Genomic DNA, 20,408 nt, shown 5'->3' with positions numbered 1-20,408 from the left:
TCACAAACAAAATAGACTGATATAGTTTAAAATGCCTTTATTTTTGATCACGGCATTTTTAATTGAAGCAAAAGCTAAACTCAGACGCGTTTCGGCATCATGGCCTTGGTCAAGGAGTAACAAAGAAACAATGAGAGCATCTTCTTTTGAGCAAACCAGGTTCCCATCAGCCCTGATTTACAGAGTGGTTACACATTAGTCATTGGTGGACACCACATAGTAAACAGCAATAGGTAATACACATTCTAAATAGATATATCAAAACGCATATTAAGATTAGAAGCATTAGAGATCTAAGTGTTTCTTGCCTTGAATATGGAAGGACACAAATGTATTTCTCACCATTTCTGTAGGGTCAATAGTTTGCTAAAACTACTTTGTGGTGTGTTTTTAGCCCTTATTACCCTTTTCTATGTTTTGTGGTTCATAGTTGTTGCCATCTAGTGAGCTTTGTAATATGGCTCTTCTCACTATATATGTTTCTGTCCTTCCATATTTAATTGTTCATTTGTTGTTGTTGTTGCTGTTTTGCACCTCAGTATCTCTACTTGCACATCATCATCTGCACATCTATCACTCCAGTGTTAATGCTAAATTGTCATTATTTCGCCTCTATGTCCTATTTATTGCCTTACCTCCCTAACCTTACTACATTTGCACACACTGTACGTAGACTTTTCTATTGTGTTATTGACTGTACGTTTGTTTATCCCGCGTGTAACTCTGTTGTTGTTTTTGTCGCACTGCTTTGCTTTATCTTGGCCAGGTCGCCGTTGTAAATGACAACTTGTTCTCAACTCTCCCCCTGGTTAAATAATGGTGAAATAAAAAGGCCATAACTACTTAGACCTTTCTACTGCTTCTAACCTCAATATGCATTTTGATAGTATATATATATATATATTTATACTGTATATTACCTATTGCTTTTCACTGTTTACTATATGGTATGTGGTTACTCTGTAACCACTCCCTCTAATCAGGGCTGATGGGAACATGATTTGTTCAAAAGAAGACATGCTCTCATTGTTTCGTTACTCCCTGACCAAGGCCATGATGCCAAAACATAGTGATAATGCTGCAGGGCCTTGCTCCGGCCAATCCTCTTGAACGTGAGGACAGTTTCCTTGGTTACCAGTGAGCATGCCTCTCCTTGGCGACCACCTCCAAGAACTGGGAGTGGCTTGCATAGAGGGATAGGACGGAGTCAAGGTCGATCCAGTGGACTTGCCCGGCATCATCGCCCGCTTGCAATGGGAGCTCGCTCACACTGTTACCTAGGTAACCAGAGCAAAAAATCTACATTTCAGAGAACTGCAATGTGTGTACAAATAAAGAGCAGAATGGGGGAAAATGTACAGGATAAGGAAACATGTTGCATGCTGTCCTGCTGTGAGAATAGCCAAATCTTCATGGTTTTCATTGAAATTAGTCAACATTTTTCCTGCATAGATAAGACTGCCTTAACTTGTTGTTGATCAAGGTCTATAATATCATAAGACTAATCATTGATTTACCTGTATCATCATGGAAGTTGACAGCAACCGTTTCCATCCAAGAGTTGTCATTATTTCTTGGGTCATCTACATAACCCTTATAAACCTGAGAAGTAGATGAAGGACAGAGAGAGAAAGAAAACAAGTGTTTTATGTCAACTACACAAACAAATACAAAATGAAAATAAATACATGAGGATAAATTCTTTCTAGCCTGCTGACCTCCAGACCCGGCGAGTTGAACAGCTGAGTGATGCGCTCGTGGATCCGCTCTCTGTCCTGGGGGGAAGCTGCCAGGGAGTTCAGAGCCTCCTCAGAGAACTCACGCTGCAGGGTGAGGGACACCAGCTCCCCCGGGTCTACCATACCCTACACACTCAAACACACGTCATCGTCCATAAGAATACAGTGAGGTGTAGAGCCATGGTTGACACCCTATGCTCCCAAGAAGGCCAAGATGATACAGATGTTCAGAGCAGGTGAGGAAGAGGAGGGAGGACTAGGTGAGCAAGAGGAGGGAGTAGCAGGTGAGAAAGGAGGAAATAGCTTTTTTTTTGTATTATTATGAATAATTATTTTTTACCTTTATTTCACTAGGCAAGTCGGTTAATAACAAATTCTTATTTACAATGACGGCCTACCAAAAGGCCTCCTGCGGGGAAGGGCTGGGATTAAAATGAAATACTACAGGACAAAACACACATCAGGACAAGAGAGACACCACAACATAAAGATAGACCTAAAACAACATACCATGGCAGCGAACATGACAACACAGCATGGTAGCAACACAACATGACAACAACATGGTAGCAACACAACATGGTAGCAAAACAAAACATGGTACAAACATTATGGCACAGACAACAGCACAAAGGGCAAGAAGGTAGAGACAACAATACATCACGCGAAGCAGCCACAACTGTCAGTAAAAATGTCCGTGATTGAGTCTTTGAATGAAGAGATGTAGATAAAACTGTCCAGTTTCAGTGTTTGTTGCAGCTCGTTCCAGTCGCTAGCTGCAGCGAACTGAAAAGACGAGTGACCCAGGGATGTGTGTGCTTTGGGGACCTATAACAGAATGTGACTGGCAGAACGGGTGTTGTATGTGGAGGATGAGGGTTAGACAGATGAGGGAGGAAGGAAGGAGTTTAAAGAATCCCACTGACCCCTGGGATGGCCCATTCCCCACAGTCTTTCCTCTTGATGGACACAAACTGCAAAACTGGCAGTTTGGACACTGGGTGTGACACTTGCTGTCCAGCTGAGTCTCTCTTCCACCTGTAGGGCGGTGACACATACAGTAGCGACAGGTTAAACTACGGAAACTACAGTACCCAAATCTACCCCTAACTCCATAGGCCAGGGGTATTCAACTCTTACCCTACGAGGTCCGGAGTCTTGTTTTTTTTGTTCTACCTGATCATTAATTACACATCCGGTGTCCCTGGTCTAAATCATTAATTGCACACACATGATTAGAGGGGAACAATGAAAAAATGCAGTGGCACGGGCTTCGAGGTCCAGAGTTGAGGGTCATAGGCGCTTCTGAGAGAGATGTACAGTTGAAGTCGGAAGTTTACATACACTTAGGTTGGAGTCATTAAAACTCATTTTTCAACCACTCCACAAATTTCTTGTTAACAAACTATAGTTTCGGTTAGGACATCTACTTTGTGCATGACACAAGTAACTTTTCCAACAATTGTTTACAGACAGATTATTTAACTTACAATTCACTGTATCACAATTCAAGTGGGTCAGAAGTTTACATACACTATGTTGACTGTGCCTTTAAACAACTTGGAAAATTCCAGAAGATGATGTCATGGCTTTAGAAGCCTCTGATAGGCTAATTGACATCATTTGAGTCAATTGGAGGTGTACCTGTGGATGAATTTCAAGGCCTACCTTCCTACCTACACAGTGCCTCTTTGCTTGACATCATGGGAAAATCAAAAGGAATCAGCCAAGACCTCAGAAAAAAAATTGTAGACCTCCACAAGTCTGGTTCATCCTTGGGAGCAATTTCCAAACGCCTGAAGGTACCACATTCATCTGTACGAACAATAGTACGCAAGTATAAACACCATGGGACCACGCAGCCATCACACCGCTCAGGAAGGAGATGCGTTCTGTCTCCTAGAGATGAACGTATTTTGGTGTGAAAAGTGCAAATCAATCCCAGAACAACAGCAAAGGACCTTGTGAAGATGCTGGAGGAAACAGGTACAAAAGTATCTATATCCACAGTAAAACGAGTCCTATATCGACATAACCTGAAAGTCCGCTCAGCAAGAAAGAGGCCGCTCAGCAAGGAAGAAGCCACTGCTCCAAACCTCTATAAAAAAGGCAGACTATGTTTTGCAACTGCACATGGGGACAAAAGTCGTACACTTTGGAGAAATGTCATCTGGTCTGATGAAACAAAAACAGAACTGTTTGGCCATAATGACCATCGTTATGTTTGGAGGAAAAAGGGAGAGGCTTGCAAGCCGAAGAACACCATCCCAACCGTGAAGCATCATGTTGTGGGGATGCTTTGATGCAGGAGGGACTGGTGCACTTCACAAAATAGATGACATCATGAGGGAGGAACATTATGTGGATATATTGAAGCAACATCTCAAGACATCAGTCAGGAAGTTAAAGCTTGGTCGCAAATGGGTCTTCCAAATGGACAATGACCCCAAGCATACTTCCAAAGTTGTGGCAAAATGGCTTAAGGACAACAAAGTCAAGGTATTGGAGTGGCCATCACAAAGCCCTGACCTCAATCACATAGAACATTTGAGGGCAGCAGTGACAAAGTGTGTGTGAGCAAGGAGGCCTACAAACCTGACTCAGTTACACCAGCTCTGTTGGGAGGAATGGGCCAAAATTCACACAACTTTGTGGAAGGCTACCCAAAACGTTTGACCCAAGTTAAACAATTTAAAGGCAATGCTACCAAATACTAATTGAGTGTATATAAACTTCTGACCCACTGGGAATGTGATGAAAGAAATAAAAGCTGAAATAAATTCTCTACTATTATTCTGACATTTCACATTCTTAAAATAAAGTGGTTATCCTAACTGACCTAAAACAGTGAATTTTTACTAGGGTTAAATTTCAGGAATTGTGAAAAACTGAGTTTAAATGTATTTGGCTAAGGTGTATGTAAACTTCCGATTTCAACTGTATATCTTTCCCTAAGGGGGTAGGGGTGGCCAACATTGGGCACAGGAGTTGGTTTGACTTTAAAGAGAGTTTGTGGGAAGGTTAGGTTATCTGAAAAGTAGATGCATAGCTTAAGAGATGATGGAATAAAGTGGGAAGGTTACCTGGTAACAATGGGATCTGCTGCATGATTGGGTCCCCATCGTCCCAGCAAACCTCTCCCAGTCAAACCAGTGCGGCCGTGAGGATTTCTACAGGAGGACAAGAGTTAGCTTACGTATGATGAATTGCTACACATTCAATTATTTAAAATTGATATGAGGTCATATACATGTAGAACTCTGTAGCAAAACACTACTTAGTAACATGCTGCAGAATGGTAGCTTATCATTGGCTAGTCAATGCTTGAATAGGGTCACACATTTGCCACAGTTGGTTCTGACAGCTCATGTCAAGTAGGCATTATGTTGGAGATTGTAAAGATACACTCAGCAAGATGACATCAGCTTCAACAGAATTCAAATCTGCTAAGAATGATTTTCTTGGAGATTTCCACAATTTGAGACAACAAATGGCATCCTTGGCATATTTGAATGCAGTTGACGTTGTCTGTAAGTAGGAAGTTGTGTATTATGGTGTAATCTTGCTGAGGATCCCCATTGTAGAACTGTGTTGGATGAAGGCTCACAGTGGCATGCCTTGCTCCACTCTGTAGTCTCCCTCGTGACTCCGCCTGTCCACATTGCCATCCAGAGCGTTAAACCGCGGGGAGAAAGACCTGTGAAATAATACAACATTGTAAAAATACTTAATAATCATCAATAAAATGAACTAATCAGTTATAGCCACATGTCAGTAAAACAGATGAGAAATTTAATTTGAAACCCTCTCTCTCTCACTCACCTGATGTCCTGATCGGCCCATACAGGCTTGATGAGCACAGATGGGGCAGTGTAGCCCACTGGTCTGTACTGGGGCCAATCAGTATTCCAGTCAACTTTGTCATCAGGCACTGGGAACCGCTGTGTCTCTGAGCCGGGGTACTTTGGGCATCTGGCCTTGTTGTGAGGGGCCGAGCAGGGCATGGTGAAGACACTGGGCGGTAACACACACAGACTACAGCCACTGGTACTGAGGCTTTTACTAACTTTGCCAATAAACTGGTCAGGAGAGAACGAGGTGAGAGGCCTGGGGAGCGAGAGAGAGATTTAACATCTAAAAGTAACATTTGAAGTAATCTTAGCATTCTATGACGATAGTAACATAAAACAGGGAGTAGCTACCTTGCAGAGAAAAAGGCAGAAGGTGAAAAGAACGGATAACTACCTAATGATACGAATAGAATGATCATAGGTCTCCAAAATTACTCCAGTAAGATTCCATACCTGATTCCTGAGGTGCAGAGGCAAAATGGAAATCCTAAAAGGCTAAGTGCTATTCGAATCGGCCCAACCCAGTTCCGTCCCACTCGTATCATAACCAGTCAGTCAACACAGTACAGGCCTGTATACACATTGATAATGCTGCAGTAACCAGGAAATACAGAAAGTCCGCTGCTATGCTTTTTTTTTAAAGGAGCGCACTGAATCGTATAGGAATGTTTCAGTGTTGTTGCGGACGGCGCAATCATAAATAATTTTGAAGCTGCCTTTGCTCATATGATTCGATGTTTAATTCAGTTTCAACACACTGTACCACAGATACACCACAGCCTTTCGTTTCCAATGTGACAAATGAGTCACAGTGGGCAGAACAAACAAGGGGGCGGGGGGCAGAGCCAAGCACAAGCTAGCGAGTTCCTATTGTCGCGTTCTAGCAGGTATTTGCATATTTCTGCTTAGGGAAGTCCTACTCTGTGAAGTGCGCGTGTAAAATCAAACGAAAATTAGCACAACGTCTGCCAAAATCCATCTCGTTCCATTTACTTCCACTGCCGGACACTTGGCTTCCTATCATCACCATATGTGGTAGTGAGTGGATATCCGGATGCTTCACACCTAAAGGTCTGGTGAAATATCTTGCTCATTGTTCTATATGTGACTGTACTGTCTTTAGTTTCAACCCGTGTTTCTGCTTCCGCATGTCGTCATAACGTGATCGGCCAGTCTGCACTTTGATTACAAATAAAACAATAAGCCAGATGTTTCACCGGATGTATGAATCTGAAGCATCCGGTTAGCATTTCCACTTGGTGGCGTAGACACGAGAGGGATCAGAGAGGAAGAGAGGCCCAACTCGGCGGAAAATCTGTCTCCCTCCAGCAGGTGGCGTTTTTCATTGTTTCGCACACCAAGCAGGTTTGGTATGGAGGTCAATGAGTGTCAAATTTGGTCCCCAAGTAGTGTATGTCTTATTTGCTACATGAGGTTTATCTGATCAAATAGAAGTTTCATAATGCTTAAGTTGTTACAAGTGTACTAATATAAGTAGGACATGTGACATCCCGGCAAATTTGAGGGAAAAGAAAACTTTATATTAGAGTTGTCTCAAGATGGCTATGCATATTCATGGCATGAGGCTAGTAGCATAGAATCTCTCTCCATTGAACACAGGCGGTTCACATCAACAACCCTCATCGAATATTTAAAAAAGGATTGCAATAATGAGACGTATCCACCAATCCATTGAAAGGACAGCTAGACAGCCCACCGCCTTGTTGTTAGGGCGGAGATACATATATCTTGTCAGTTTATCCATAATCTTCGGTGGGATACAGATTTGAGGAAAGAGAAGGAACACGAGACGGATTTGAGGGAAAAAAAAGGAACACGAGACGGACGGAGGAGGTTCGATGACGTGAAAGCGTAAGAATGGCGCTGTTAAGATCAGAGATTCGTCTCCTGAGTTTACACCTTCGTTCAAGGTGTACATACCTACATCTCCTGTTTTCAAACGAAGTAATATGACTTATGGTGTTTGTGACGCTTGCCGTTTGGTGAGACGTAGACCCGGTGGCAATGGCAAGACTGAGAATACCTTGTTTGTCTTGTAGAGCTTTGATACAGAGTTTCTTCCTGATAAGCTCAGGTAATGTTATATTTGCTATTCTGTGAGGGCCTATGTTTCGAACACGCTTCGGGGCTTTAGGTGCTAAGGATTCGGACATGTTGCAGCAGTGTGTAGAAGGGAGATCCCACAATGTGCAGGAGGGCATAGTCAGAGGGAGTGTACAGTTGGGATAGAGAAAGCACAGTGTGTTAACTGTGGGGGGTGGCCATGCAGCTGGGAATCTGACGTGAGAGAGAGACAGGTTGAGATTGCCAGAGTCCGATTGGGGAAGAACGTTTCCTAAGCTCAGGCAGTGAAGAGAGTAGAGGATAGCCCAAGGGTGAGTGGGTCGACTGGGAGGCCCACAGTGAGTAGGCCTGAAGAGAGAGAGAGCCAGAGAGGATGAATTATAGTAAGGTTACATTTCTTGCTTTTATAGCCATTGTGATCAACTGCACTGCACTGATGGAGCGGAAATCACAGAAGATAGATGTGGTAGTTGCAGCAGCAGAGAAATATTATGGTGTGAGACATTTTAGTGCAGAAGATCTACAGGAAGTTTTGAGAGAAGGGGTTCCATCTTCCCAGGCCGACTGCCTGGTGTAGGATCGTTTAGGGCCAAAGTAGTGGGATGGGGTGGTGGGTTTTGGGGGAAAGCGTATAGGTGCAGGGTTAAGATGGTGTGGCAATTAAGTTCCTCCCATTCCCCTTTGCCCTGTATTTATTTAGTATTTTTTGTCACAATGTGGAATGCACATTCTGAACTGAAAAAGGCGGCAATATGCCAAAAAAGCATCTAGTCTTTCCCAGATATTCACAAGAAGAAGAAGGCATTTCCACTCACCACCGAATATGGTGATGAGAGGAAGCCCAGTGGCCGGCAGTGGGAGAAGATGGAGTGAGATGGATTTTGTCCAACATTCTGCTAATTTTCTCATCAATAAAACATTTGATCTCAATACAGTTTTTTGTTCCCAAAACTATAATCTGTTACAGAGTGGACTACGTTTTGTAGATTTTACCCTTTGCAAAAGTTTTTTCTGTAGGAGTTGCAAGAGTGAATTGAGTTATTGCACATGCATACTTCAAAGAGTAGGAGTTCCTTAACGGAAATATGCAAACACCTGCTAGAACGCGCCAATAGGATTTTGCTAGTTCGTGCTTGGCTCTGCTCACCTCTTTGCTTGTTCTGCCCACTATGATTCATTTGCTCCCATTTGAAACAACCCAGTGGAAGCGACGGTTAATATTATACCTCAGTTTTCTATCTTTGGCTAGTTATAAAAATCTTTGTTTTGATCCCAAATCATTGCCTGCTTAGTCCCCTACCCTCCCTCCCGGTCATGACTAGAAGGGATCCAGCTTTTGTCAAATGAACGTCAAGTGTTTTTTGTTGTTGTTGCATTTTAGCTAACCCTAACCCTTTTCCTAACCTTAACATAACTCTCCTAACCTGCTATGTTAATTCTCCTAACCTGCTGCATAAGTTCTCCTAACCTGCTACAAAATGTCAAATCTGATATTAATTTGAGAAAAGCTTCTAGCCATGACCCATCCTCCCAAGCACTTGTGACAGACATTCCTACCTAAGCAATAGGTTGCTTACAAAATTCCCTCTCGTTTTTTTCAGCACTGAGCAAATTTCAGGTCTGCTGCTGAAATTTTGTAAATTACAGTGCCTTGCGAAAGTATTCGGCCCCCTTGAACTTTGCGACCTTTTGCCACATTTCAGGCTTCAAACATAAAGATATAAAACTGTATTTTTTTGTGAAGAATCAACAACAAGTGGGACACAATCATGAAGTGGAACGACATTTATTGGATATTTCAAACTTTTTTAACAAATCAAAAACGGAAAAATTGGGCGTGCAAAATTATTCAGCCCCCTTAACTTAATACTTTGTAGCGCCACCTTTTGCTGCGATTACAGCTGTAAGTCGCTTGGGGTATGTCTCTATCAGTTTTGCACATCGAGAGACTGAAATTTTTTCCCATTCCTCCTTGCAAAACAGCTCGAGCTCAGTGAGGTTGGATGGAGAGCATTTGTGAACAGCAGTTTTCAGTTCTTTCCACAGATTCTCGATTGGATTCAGGTCTGGACTTTGACTTGGCCATTCTAACACCTGGATATGTTTATTTTTGAACCATTCCATTGTAGATTTTGCTTTATGTTTTGGATCATTGTCTTGTTGGAAGACAAATCTCCGTCCCAGTCTCAGGTCTTTTGCAGACTCCATCAGGTTTTCTTCCAGAATGGTCCTGTATTTGGCTCCATCCATCTTCCCATCAATTTTAACCATCTTCCCTGCCCCTGCTGAAGAAAAGCAGGCCCAAACCATGATGCTGCCACCACCATGTTTGACAGTGGGGATGGTGTGTTCAGGGTGATGGGCTGTGTTGCTTTTACGCCAAACATAACATTTTGCATTGTTGCCAAAAAGTTCAATTTTGGTTTCATCTGACCAGAGCACCTTCTTCCACATGTTTGGTGTGTCTCCCAGGTGGCTTGTGGCAAACTTTAAACAACACTTTTTATGGATATCTTTAAGAAATGGCTTTCTTCTTGCCACTCTTCCATAAGGGCCAGATTTGTGCAATATACGACTGATTGTTGTCCTATGGACAGAGTCTCCCACCTCAGCTGTAGATCTCTGCAGTTCATCCAGAGTGATCATGAGCCTCTTGGCTGCATCTCTGATCAGTCTTCTCCTTGTATGAGCTGAAAGTTTAGAGGGACGGCCAGGTCTTGGTAGATTGGCAGTGGTCTGATACTCCTTCCATTTCAATATTATCGCTTGCACAGTGCTCCTTGGGATGTTTAAAGCTTGGGAAATCTTTTTGTATCCAAATCCGGCTTTAAACTTCTTCATAACAGTATCTCGGACCTGCCTGGTGTGTTCCTTGTTCTTCATGATGCTCTCTGCGCTTTTAACGGACCTCTGAGACTATCACAGTGCAGGTGCATTTATACGGAGACTTGATTACACACAGGTGGATTGTATTTATCATCCTTAGTCATTTAGGTCAGCATTGGATCATTCAGAGATCCTCACTGAATTTCTGGAGAGAGTTTGCTGCACTGAAAGTAAAGGGGCTGAATAATTTTGCACGCCCAATTTTTCAGTTTTTGATTTGTTAAAAAAGTTTGAAATATCCAATCAATGTCGTTCCACTTCATGATTGTGTCCCACTTGTTGTTGATTCTTCACAAAAAAATACAGTTTTATATCTTTATGTTTGAAGCATAAAATGTGGCAAAAGGTTGCAAAGTTCAAGGGGGCCGAATACTTTCGCAAGGCACTGTATATTACAACATTTGAGGTAGGCTATATGATCACACCGATAGTAGATCTGTTGTTGTATTACTCGTGATTTTTTTAAATATATTTTTTTATTGAACCTTTATTTAACTAGGCAAGTCAGTTAAGAACAAATTATTATTTACAATGACGGCCTACCAAAGAGCAAAGGGCCTCCTGCGGGTACGGGGCCCTGGGATTAAAAATAAATATAATATAAATATAGGACAAAACACACATCACAAGAAGAAAGACAACACAACTCTACATAAAGAGAAACCTAAGACAACAGCACAGCATGGTAGCAACACAACGTAACAACAACATGGTAGCAACACAACATTGGAGCAGCACAAAAATGGCGCTGACAGAGATGGTTGCCTCGCTTCAGGTACTTAGAAAACTATGCAGTTATTTGTTTTTTTTATGTATTATTTCTTACATTGTTAGCCCAGAAAATCTCAAGTGTTATTTCATGCAGACGGAAAGAACCTTTGGATATAAAAGCGATGTGAACTTACCATAATTACGACCAGGAATACGTCTTTCCCGAAGCGGATCCTTTGTTCGGACCTCCACCCTGGACATGCGATCTTATCCCAGAGGCCGACCCATAACAATGCGGTCGTCGCAGGAGAGGCAGACGGAGTGGCCTACTGGTCAGACTCAGAAGGCGAGCACACCATCCACCGCTTCCGAGCATATTACTAGCCAATGTCCAATCTCTAGATAACAAGGTGGATGAAATTAGGGCACAAGTTGCATTCCAGAGAGACATCAGAGATTGTAACATTCTCTGTTTCACGGAAACATGGCTCACTCTTGATATGTTGTCAGAGTCGGTACAGCCATCCGGTTTCTTCATGCATCTTCAGAAGAAGGGCGGGGGTGTATACCTTATGCTTAACGACTCATGGTATAATCACAACAACATACAGGAACTCCAGTCCTTTTGTTCACCTGACCTAGAATTACTTACAGTCAAATGCCGACCGCATTATCTTCCAAGAGAATTCTCTTCAATTATAGTCACAGCCGTATATATCCCACCCCCCAAGCAGATCCCTCGTCGGCCCTGAAAGAACTTCACTGGACTCTATGTAAACTGGAAAACACACATCCTGAGGCTGCATTTATTGTAGCTGAGGATTTTAACAAAGCTTACCTAAGAACAATAATTCCTAAATTCTATCAGCATATCGAATGCGCGACACGAGCTGTTAGTATTCTGGATCATTGCTACTCTAACTTCCGCGATGCATACAAAGCCCTCCCCCGCCCTGCCTTCGGCAAGTCTGACCAAGACTCCCTTTTGTATAGCCCACAAAGATCTCCGCCACGGCACAACCCAAGGGGGGGGCGCCAACCCAGACAGGAGGACCACATCAGTGAATCAACCCACTCAGGTGACGCACCGCCTCCAGGGATGGTATGAGAGAGCCCCAGTAAGCCAGTGACTCAGAGAATCCCAGTGGAAAGAGGGGAACCGGCCAGGCAGAGACAGCAAGGGAGGTTCGTTGCTCCAGAGCCTTTCCGTTCACCTTCCCACTCCTGGGCCAGACTACACTCAATCATATGACCCACTGAAGAGATGAGTCTTCAGTAAGGACTTAAAGGTTGAGACCGTGTTTGCGTCTCTGACATGGGTAGGCAGACCGTTCCATAAAAATGGAGCTCTATAAGAGAAAGCCCTGCCTCCAGCTGTTTGCTTAGAAATTCTAGGGACAATTAGGAGGCCTGCGTCTTGTGACCATAGCGTACGTGTAGGTATGTACGGCAGGACCAAATCAGAGAGATAGGTAGGAGCAAGCCCATGTAATTTTTTGGTTCTAGTCAGGATTCTAGCACCCGTATTTAGCACTAACTGAAGTTTATTTAGTGCTTTATCCGGGTAGCCGGAAAGTAGAGCATTGCAGTAGTCTAACCTAGAAGTGACAAAAGCATGGATTAATTTTTCTGCATCATTTTTGGACAGAATGTTTCTGATTTTTGCAATGTTACATAGATGGAAAAAAGCTGTCCTTGAAATGGTCTTGATATGTTCTTCAAAAGAGAGATCAGGGTCCTGAGTAACGCCGAGGTCCTTCACAGTTTTATTTGAGACGACTGTACAACCATTAAGATTAATTGTCAGATTCAACAGAATATCTCTTTGTTTCTTGGGACCTAGAACAAGCATCTCTGTTTTGTCCGAGTTTAAAAGTAGAAAGTTTGCAGCCATCCACTTCCTTATGTCTGAAACACATGCTTCTAGCGAGGGCAATTTTGGGGCTTCACCATGTTTCATTGAAATGTACAGCTGTGTGTCATCCGCATAGCAGTGAAAGTTAACATTATGTTTTCGAATGACATTCCCAAGAGGTAAAATATATAGTGAAAACAATAGTGGTCCTAAAATGGAACCTTGAGGAAGACCGAAATTTACAGTTGATTTGTCAGAGGACAAACCATTCACAGAGACAAACTGATATCTTTCCGACAGATAAGATCTAAACCAGGCCAGAACTTGTCTGTGTAGACTAATTTGGGTTTCCAATCTCTCCAAAAGAATGTGGTGATGGATGGTATCAAAAGCAGCACTAAGGTCTAGGAGCACGAGGACAGATGCAGAGCCTCGGTCTGATGCCATTAAAAGGTCATTTACCACCTTCACAAGTGCAGTCTCAGTGCTATGATGGGGTCTAAAACCAGACTGAAGCATTTCGTATACATTGTTTGTCTTCAGGAAGGCTGTGAGTTGCTGCGCAACAGCCTTTTCTAAAAATTTTGAGAGGAATGGAAGATTCGATATAGGCCGATAGTTTTTTAAATATTTTTTGGGTCAAGGTTTGGCTTTTTCAAGAGAGGCTTTATTACTGCCACTTTTAGTGAGTTTGGTACACATCCGGTGGATAGAGAGCCGTTTATTATGTTCAACATAGTAGGGCCAAGCACAGGAAGCAGCTCTTTCAGTAGTTTAGTTGGAATAGGGTCCAGTATGCAGCTTGAAGGTTTAGAGGCCATGATTATTTTCATCATTGTGTCAAGAGATATAGTACTAAAACACTTGAGCGTCTCTCTTGATCCTAGGTCCTGGCAGAGTTGTGCAGACTCAGGACAACTGAGCTTTGAAGGAATATGCAGATTTAAAGAGGAGTCCGTAATTTGCTTTCGAATAATCATGATCTTTTCCTCAAAGAAGTTCATGAATTTATCACTGCTAAAGTGAAAGCCATCCTCTCTTGGGGAATGCTGCTTTTTAGTTAGCTTTGCGACAGCATCAAAAAGGAATTTCGGATTGTTCTTACTTTCCTCAATTAAGTTAGAAAAATAGGATGATCGAGCAGCAGTAAGGGCTCTTCGGTACTGTCTTTCCAAGCTAGTCGGAAGACTTCCAGTTTGGTGTGGCGCCATTTCTGTTCCAATTTTCTGGAAGCTTGCTTCAGAGCTTGGGTATTTTCTGTGTACCAGGGAGCTAGTTTATTATGAGAAATGTTTTTAGTGTTTAGGGGTGCAACTGCATCTAGGGTATTGCGCAAGGTTAAATTGAGTTCCTCAGTTAGGTGGTTAACTGATTTTTGTCCTCTGGCGTCCTTGGGTAGACAGAGGGAATCTGGAAGGACATCAAGGAATCTTTGTGTTGTCTGTGAATTTATAGCACGACTTTTGATGTTCCTTGGTTGGGGTCTGAGCAGTTTATTTGTTGCAATTGCAAACATAATAAAATGGTGGTCCGATAGTCCAGGATTATGAGGAAAAACATTAAGATCCACAACATTTATTCCATGGGACAAAACTAGGTCCAGAGTATGACTGTGACAGTGAGTGGGTCCAGAGACATGTTGGACAAAACCCACTGAGTCGATGATGGCTCCGAAAGCCTTTTGGAGTGGGTCTGTGGACTTTTCAATGTGAATATTAAAGTCACCAAAGATTAGAATATTATCTGCTATGACTACAAAGTCCGATAGGAATTCAGGGAACTCAATGAAGAACGCTGTATATGGCCCAGGAGGCCTGTAAACAGTAGCTATAAAAAGTGATTGAGTAGGCTGCATAGATTTCATGACTAGAAGCTCAAAAGATGAAAACTTCTTTTTTTTTTGTGTAAATTTAAATTTGCTATCGTAAATGTTAGCAACACCTCCGCCTTTGCGGGATGCACGGGGGATATGGTCACTAGTGTAGCCAGGAGGTGAGGCCTCATTTAACACAGTAAATTCATCAGGCTTAAGCCATGTTTCAGTCAGGCCAATCACATCAAGATTATGATCAGTGATTAGTTCATTGACTATAATTGCCTTTGAAGTAAGGGATCTAACATTAAGTATTCCTATTTTGAGATGTGAGGTATCATGATCTCTTTCAATAATGACAGGAATGGAGGGGGTCTTTATCCTAGTGAGATTGCTAAGGCGAACACCGCCATGTTTAGTTTTGCCCAACCTAGGTCGAGGCACAGACACGGTCTCAATGGTTATAGCTGAGCTGACTACACTGACTGTGCTAGTGGCAGACTCCACTATGCTGGCAGGCTGGCTAACAGCCTGCTGCCTGGCTTGCACCCTATTTCATTGTGGCGCTAGAGGAGTTAGAGCCCTGTCTATGTTGGTAGATAAGAGAGAGAGAGCACCCCTCCAGCTAGGATGGAGTCCGTCACTCCTCAGCAGGTCAGGCTTGGTCCTGTTTGTGGGTGAGTCCCAGAAAGAGGGCCAATTATCTACAAATTCTATCTTTTGGGAGGGGCAGAAAACAGTTTTCAACCAGCGATTGAGTTGTGAGACTCTGCTGTAGAGCTCATCACTCCCCCTAACTGGGAGGGGGCCAGAGACAATTACTCGATGCCGACACATCTTTCTAGCTGATTTACACACAGAAGCTATGTTGGACTTTCTGACGGACCGCCCCCACGTGGTGAAGGTAGGAAACAACATCTCCACCCCACTGATCCTCAACACAGGGGCCCCACAAGGGTGCGTTCTCAGCCCTCTCCTGTACTCCCTCTTCACCCATGACTGCGTGGTCATGCATGCTTCCAACTCAATCATAAAGTTTGCAGACGACACTACAGTGATAGTAGTGATAGCCTGATTACCAACAATGACGAGACTTCAGGAAACAGCAGAGGCAGAACCCCCTAATCCACATCGACGGAACAGTGGTGGAGAAGGTGGAACGTTTTAAGTTCCTCTGCATACACATCACAGACATACTGAAATGGTACACCCACACAGCAGCGCCTCTTCAACCTCAGGAGGCTGAAGAAATTTGGCTTGTCATCTAAAACACTCATAAACTTTTACAGATGCACAATCGAGAGCATCCTGTCAAACTGTATCACCGCCTGGTACGGCAATTTCACTGCCCTCAACCGCAGCGCTCTCCAGAGGTTAGTGCGGTCTGCACAACGCATCACCCGGGGGCAAACTACCTGCCCTCCAGGACACCTACAGCACACGATGTAACAGGAAGGTCAAAAAGAGCATCAAGGACAACAACCACCCGAGCTGGTGCCTGTTCACCTCGCTATCATCCAGAAGGTCGAGGTCAGTACAGGTGTATCAAAGCTGGGACCGAGAGACTGAAAAACAGCTTCTATCTCAAGGCCATCAGACTGTTAAACAGCCATCACTAACATAGAGAGGGTACTGCCAACATACAGACTCAAATCTCTGGCCACTTAAATAAATGGACTTGGAGCATGGAGCATTGGTGGCAATCTGATGGCCGAATGGTAAAGAACGTCTAGCCGCTTGAGAGCACACTTACCTGCCAATCTATAAATGATGTCTCCATAATTCTAGCATGGTAGGATGGTCATCTGAATCAGAGTTATTTTGGCAGCTGGGGTGAAAGAGGAGTGATTACGATAGAGGAAACCGAGTCTAGATTTAACTTTAGCCTGCAGCTTGGATATGTGCTGAGAGAATGACAGTGTACTGTCTAGCCATACTCCCAAGTACTTGTATGAGGTGACTACCTCAAGGTCTAAACCCTCAGAAGTAGTATTAACACCTGTGGCAAATCACATGACGTTTGTTTTGGAGGTGTTCAGAACACGGTTAAGGGTATAGAAAGCTTGTTGGACACTAAGAGAGCTTTGTTGTAGAGCATTTAACAGAAAATCCGGGGAGGGTTCAGCTGAGTAAAAGACTGTATCATCTGCATATAAATGGGTGAGAGAGCTTCCTACTGCTTGAGCTATGTTGTCGATGTAAATTGAGAAGAGCGTGGGGCCTAGGATCGAGCCTTGGGGTACTCCTTTGGTGACAGGCAGTGGCTGAGACAGCAGATTTTCTGACTTTATAACACTGCACTCTTTGAGAGAGGTAGTTAGCAAACCAGGCCAAAGACCCATCAGACACCAATAATCCTAGCCGGCCCACAAGAATGGAATGGTCTACTGTATCAAAAGCTTTGACCAAGTCAATAAAAATAGCAGCACAAAATTCCTTAGAATCAAGGGAAATGGTGACATCATTGAGGACCGTTAAGGTTGCAGTGACACATCCATAACCTGAGCGGAAACCAGATTGCATAGCCGAGATAATACTATAGACATCAAGAAAGCCAGTCAGTTGATTATTGACAAGTTTTTCCAACACTTTTGATAAACAGGGCAAAATAGAAATAGGCCTATAACAGTTAGGATCAGCTTGATCTCCCCCGAATAAACGATGAACTGTAGCTGCCTTCCAAGCAAAGAAAAGAGAGACAGGTTAAAAAGGTTTGAGATGGGTTTGGCGATGATAGGGGCAGCAACCTTAAAGAAGAAAGGGTCTCAACTATCTGACCCAGATGTTTTTTGGGGGTCAAGTTTAAAGAGTTCCTTTAGCATCTCGGACTCAGTGACCGCCCGCGGGGAGAAACTTTGTAGCGGTGCAGGGGAAAAAGAGGGAGGAGCATCGGGGATAGTCGCATTAGAAGGGGTGGGAGATGAGGAAATGTTGGATGGGCAAGGAGGCATGGCTGAGTCAAATAGGAATCGTGATTTAATGAAGTGGTGATTAAATAGTTCAGCCATGTGCTTCTTGTCAGTAACAACCACATCCTCAACATTAAGGGACATGGGCAGCTGTGAGGAGGGTTTATTCTACAGGTCTTTTCCGGAACTTCTTGGGGTTAGACCCACAGAGAGAGAACTGCTCCTTAAAGTTACTAACTTTGGCCTTCCAGATAGCCTGAGTGCACTTATTTCTCATTTGCCTGAACGATAGCCAGTTTAGGTCACCTAGTAGGACAAATTCAGACTTAGTGTAAGGGGCCAGGGGAGAGCTTAGGCCAGGTAGGATACAAGCCGGTGCTGATGGAGGACAACAGTCAGCAAAGAGCTATTTGAAAGTTTAATGCTTAAAACCAGGAAATGAAATGGTTTGGGGACAGACTTGGTGGAGACAACCGAGCACTGAAAGTGATCCTTGGTAAAGATTGACACTCCCTCACCTTTGGAAGATCTGTCTTGCCGAAAAAAGGTGAAGCACAGCTGAGTGAGCATACATTTAAATAATTTGCTTTTTATTTTATTGGGCTGATGATGATGCCTGCATCTTATGTTCAGTCTCAATGGAGGGAGAGAGCAGCAGACTGTGCTCTCACTACCAAAAAGGGACACCATCTTCCAGATGGCAAAACTCGAGTTGCACCCCAGTATTTCTGTCTCATGTTGTTACTCCTATGAACAGAGAAAGTGAAATATTCCTCGATATTAAAAAAGGATCCAAGTCGCTCATAATAACAACAACAACGCACGCCTATAGATACCCTTCCCTACTAATGTATTACTTCTGCAGGACTTGTTATAGCGCTGAGTGAAAATGGGAAGAACTCGCATTATATGGCTGATACATGTGTTGAATACTAAATGTTGCGTAAACATGAACTCACATGAACTCACTCATAAAACCAGCATATCTTTGCTGTATTCGTTGACAGCCTCTCCCTAGTCATGGTTTTGAACGTTTTGAAATGTCAATTATATATATATCAATTTTTATGTAGCTTTCTTTTATGCCTGCTACATCACTGCAAACACGGTCATCTGAGCCCGCTGATTAGCCCGCGGACCCACAGTGCGCTTAATTTGCTTTCTGGGCCCGCCGGGAATGCAGAGTTTGTACCTCAGTCTAGACTCTATGAAATGGTTTCAAAATGGTAACAGTTCGCATAGCCGGCGCGCAGGGCAGCTGAATCGGGTGCATCTACCACCAACAGCCCAAGACAACAACAACAAAAGGAACACACGGCTTTTTCCCCCTCCTTAATATCGAAATGGTCTCATCGCTGCAACGAGGTGAGGAGAGGTGAAGGTGGAGTCATTATAGTTAATTTGTTTACAGAAATGTTTGGCGATCGACTAGGAATGCCTTGGAGATTGACCAGTCGGTCGCCGGTTAAGGACCACTGCTCTAGACAGTTGAGTGAAATTAAATCTCTTGCTTCTCTCCGTGGGCTAATATTTCTGCGTGGCAGTCCCGTGCGAGCTGCGCCGCATTCTCTGAACAGCAGTTTAGATTTAGAGGGAACGTCGGTTGGTTATCCTACCCACCAGTGGCAAATGTAGGAATGGGCGACACGGGCAGCCGCCCAGGGCAGCATCTTGCTGGGGGCGGCGGCACAAAAAAAAGCATTTTATTTAACTAGGAAAGCCAGTTAAGAACAAATTCTTATTTACAATGACAGCCAAGGAACAGTTGGTCAACTGCCTTGTTCAGGGGCAGAATGACAGAGTTTTACCTTGACAGCTCAGGAATTTGATCTAGCAACCTTTTGGTTACTGGCCCAATGCTCTAACCACTAGGCTACATGCTGCCCCAAAATGGTGGTGACAAATGCCGCCCCAAAATGGTGCTCGATCGGTTTTCTATCGCTCATTTGCTTGTCACGACAATGATATCATGTCACTGTGTAGGACTGTGGGTCAATTAACCTTGTCCGAGTGGGCGTCCTGATTCTAGTTTGTGAGCTAGGCAAGCTACTGCCTGGGAAGGTCTCCCACTCAGAGGTTCGAGATAGGGAGAGGGGTGGGGGTTGGTTGATCTCCGGTCTCCCCACTGGAAGCCCGAGGTAGGGGGAGCGCAGGAATCTATCAAATAGCGCACCTCTAACTTTCTACAGTACTAAGGCAATTGGTAAAATCAATCACACTGTGAAATGCTACCAAATAAACCACAATTAATTCATAATACTGTGAATATATAGTTTCAAAGACATATTGTTGCATTTCTGTTCTGGTTTGTGCAAGATCGTTAAGAATAATATAAAACCAGTCTGCACTGGTAAGAAGAAGAGGAAAGAAGAAGAGGAGAAACACGCAAAAGATAAAAGATATGCAGCTATGTCATCTCTTTATGAGTATAATATTATGCATGTAATGAAATAGGCTAGTATAACACTTATGTCTGTTAGCCTATGTTGCTATGTTGCTTGCTATGCTATTACACATAGGGCGGCAATATAGTTTTCTGTCCAACGAGTTTACATAACA

At 43.4% G+C, this 20,408-nt stretch overlaps 1 protein-coding gene across 2 annotated transcripts; it reads right to left on the bottom strand.

Annotated features, from left to right (window-relative positions):
* Positions 1-22: 22 nt before the first annotated feature.
* Positions 23-6,684, bottom strand: nudt9 (nudix (nucleoside diphosphate linked moiety X)-type motif 9). 2 transcript variants are annotated; one of them, XM_029635313.2, is made up of 8 exons: positions 6,044-6,684; positions 5,562-5,846; positions 5,347-5,436; positions 4,823-4,909; positions 2,666-2,777; positions 1,719-1,865; positions 1,518-1,602; positions 23-1,277 (listed from the first exon to the last, which is right to left on the bottom strand). In XM_029635313.2, the coding sequence occupies exons 1-8, from the start codon at positions 6,133-6,135 to the stop codon at positions 1,132-1,134; spliced, it is 1,044 nt and encodes a 347-aa protein (XP_029491173.1). In that variant the 5' UTR covers positions 6,136-6,684; the 3' UTR covers positions 23-1,131. The 2 variants fall into 2 exon arrangements, with proteins under 2 accessions (XP_029491173.1, XP_029491174.1); XM_029635314.2 differs by lacking the exon at positions 6,044-6,684 and adding an exon at positions 5,942-6,037.
* Between the last annotated feature and the right edge of the window lie 13,724 nt (positions 6,685-20,408).

The sequence above is a fragment of the Oncorhynchus nerka genome, linkage group LG26 (assembly GCF_034236695.1).
Source record: "Oncorhynchus nerka isolate Pitt River linkage group LG26, Oner_Uvic_2.0, whole genome shotgun sequence".
Taxonomy (NCBI): Eukaryota; Metazoa; Chordata; class Actinopteri; order Salmoniformes; family Salmonidae; genus Oncorhynchus; species Oncorhynchus nerka.
Note: the sequence above shows the minus strand (reverse complement) of the source record. Positions and strands in the feature narration are given on the sequence as shown.

Bases quoted from the DNA above. Each gene is read 5' to 3' on its own strand.
- nudt9 (XM_029635313.2), bottom strand. From the start codon at position 6,135: ATGATACGAGTGGGACGGAACTGGGTTGGGCCGATTCGAATAGCACTT. The intron at 5,847-6,043 runs GTATGGAATCTT...CTCGCTCCCCAG, and splicing joins CTCTGCACCTCAGGAATCAG to GCCTCTCACCTCGTTCTCTC. The intron at 1,866-2,665 runs GTCAGTGGGATT...TTGAGTGTGTAG, and splicing joins GGGAATGGGCCATCCCAGGG to GGTATGGTAGACCCGGGGGA.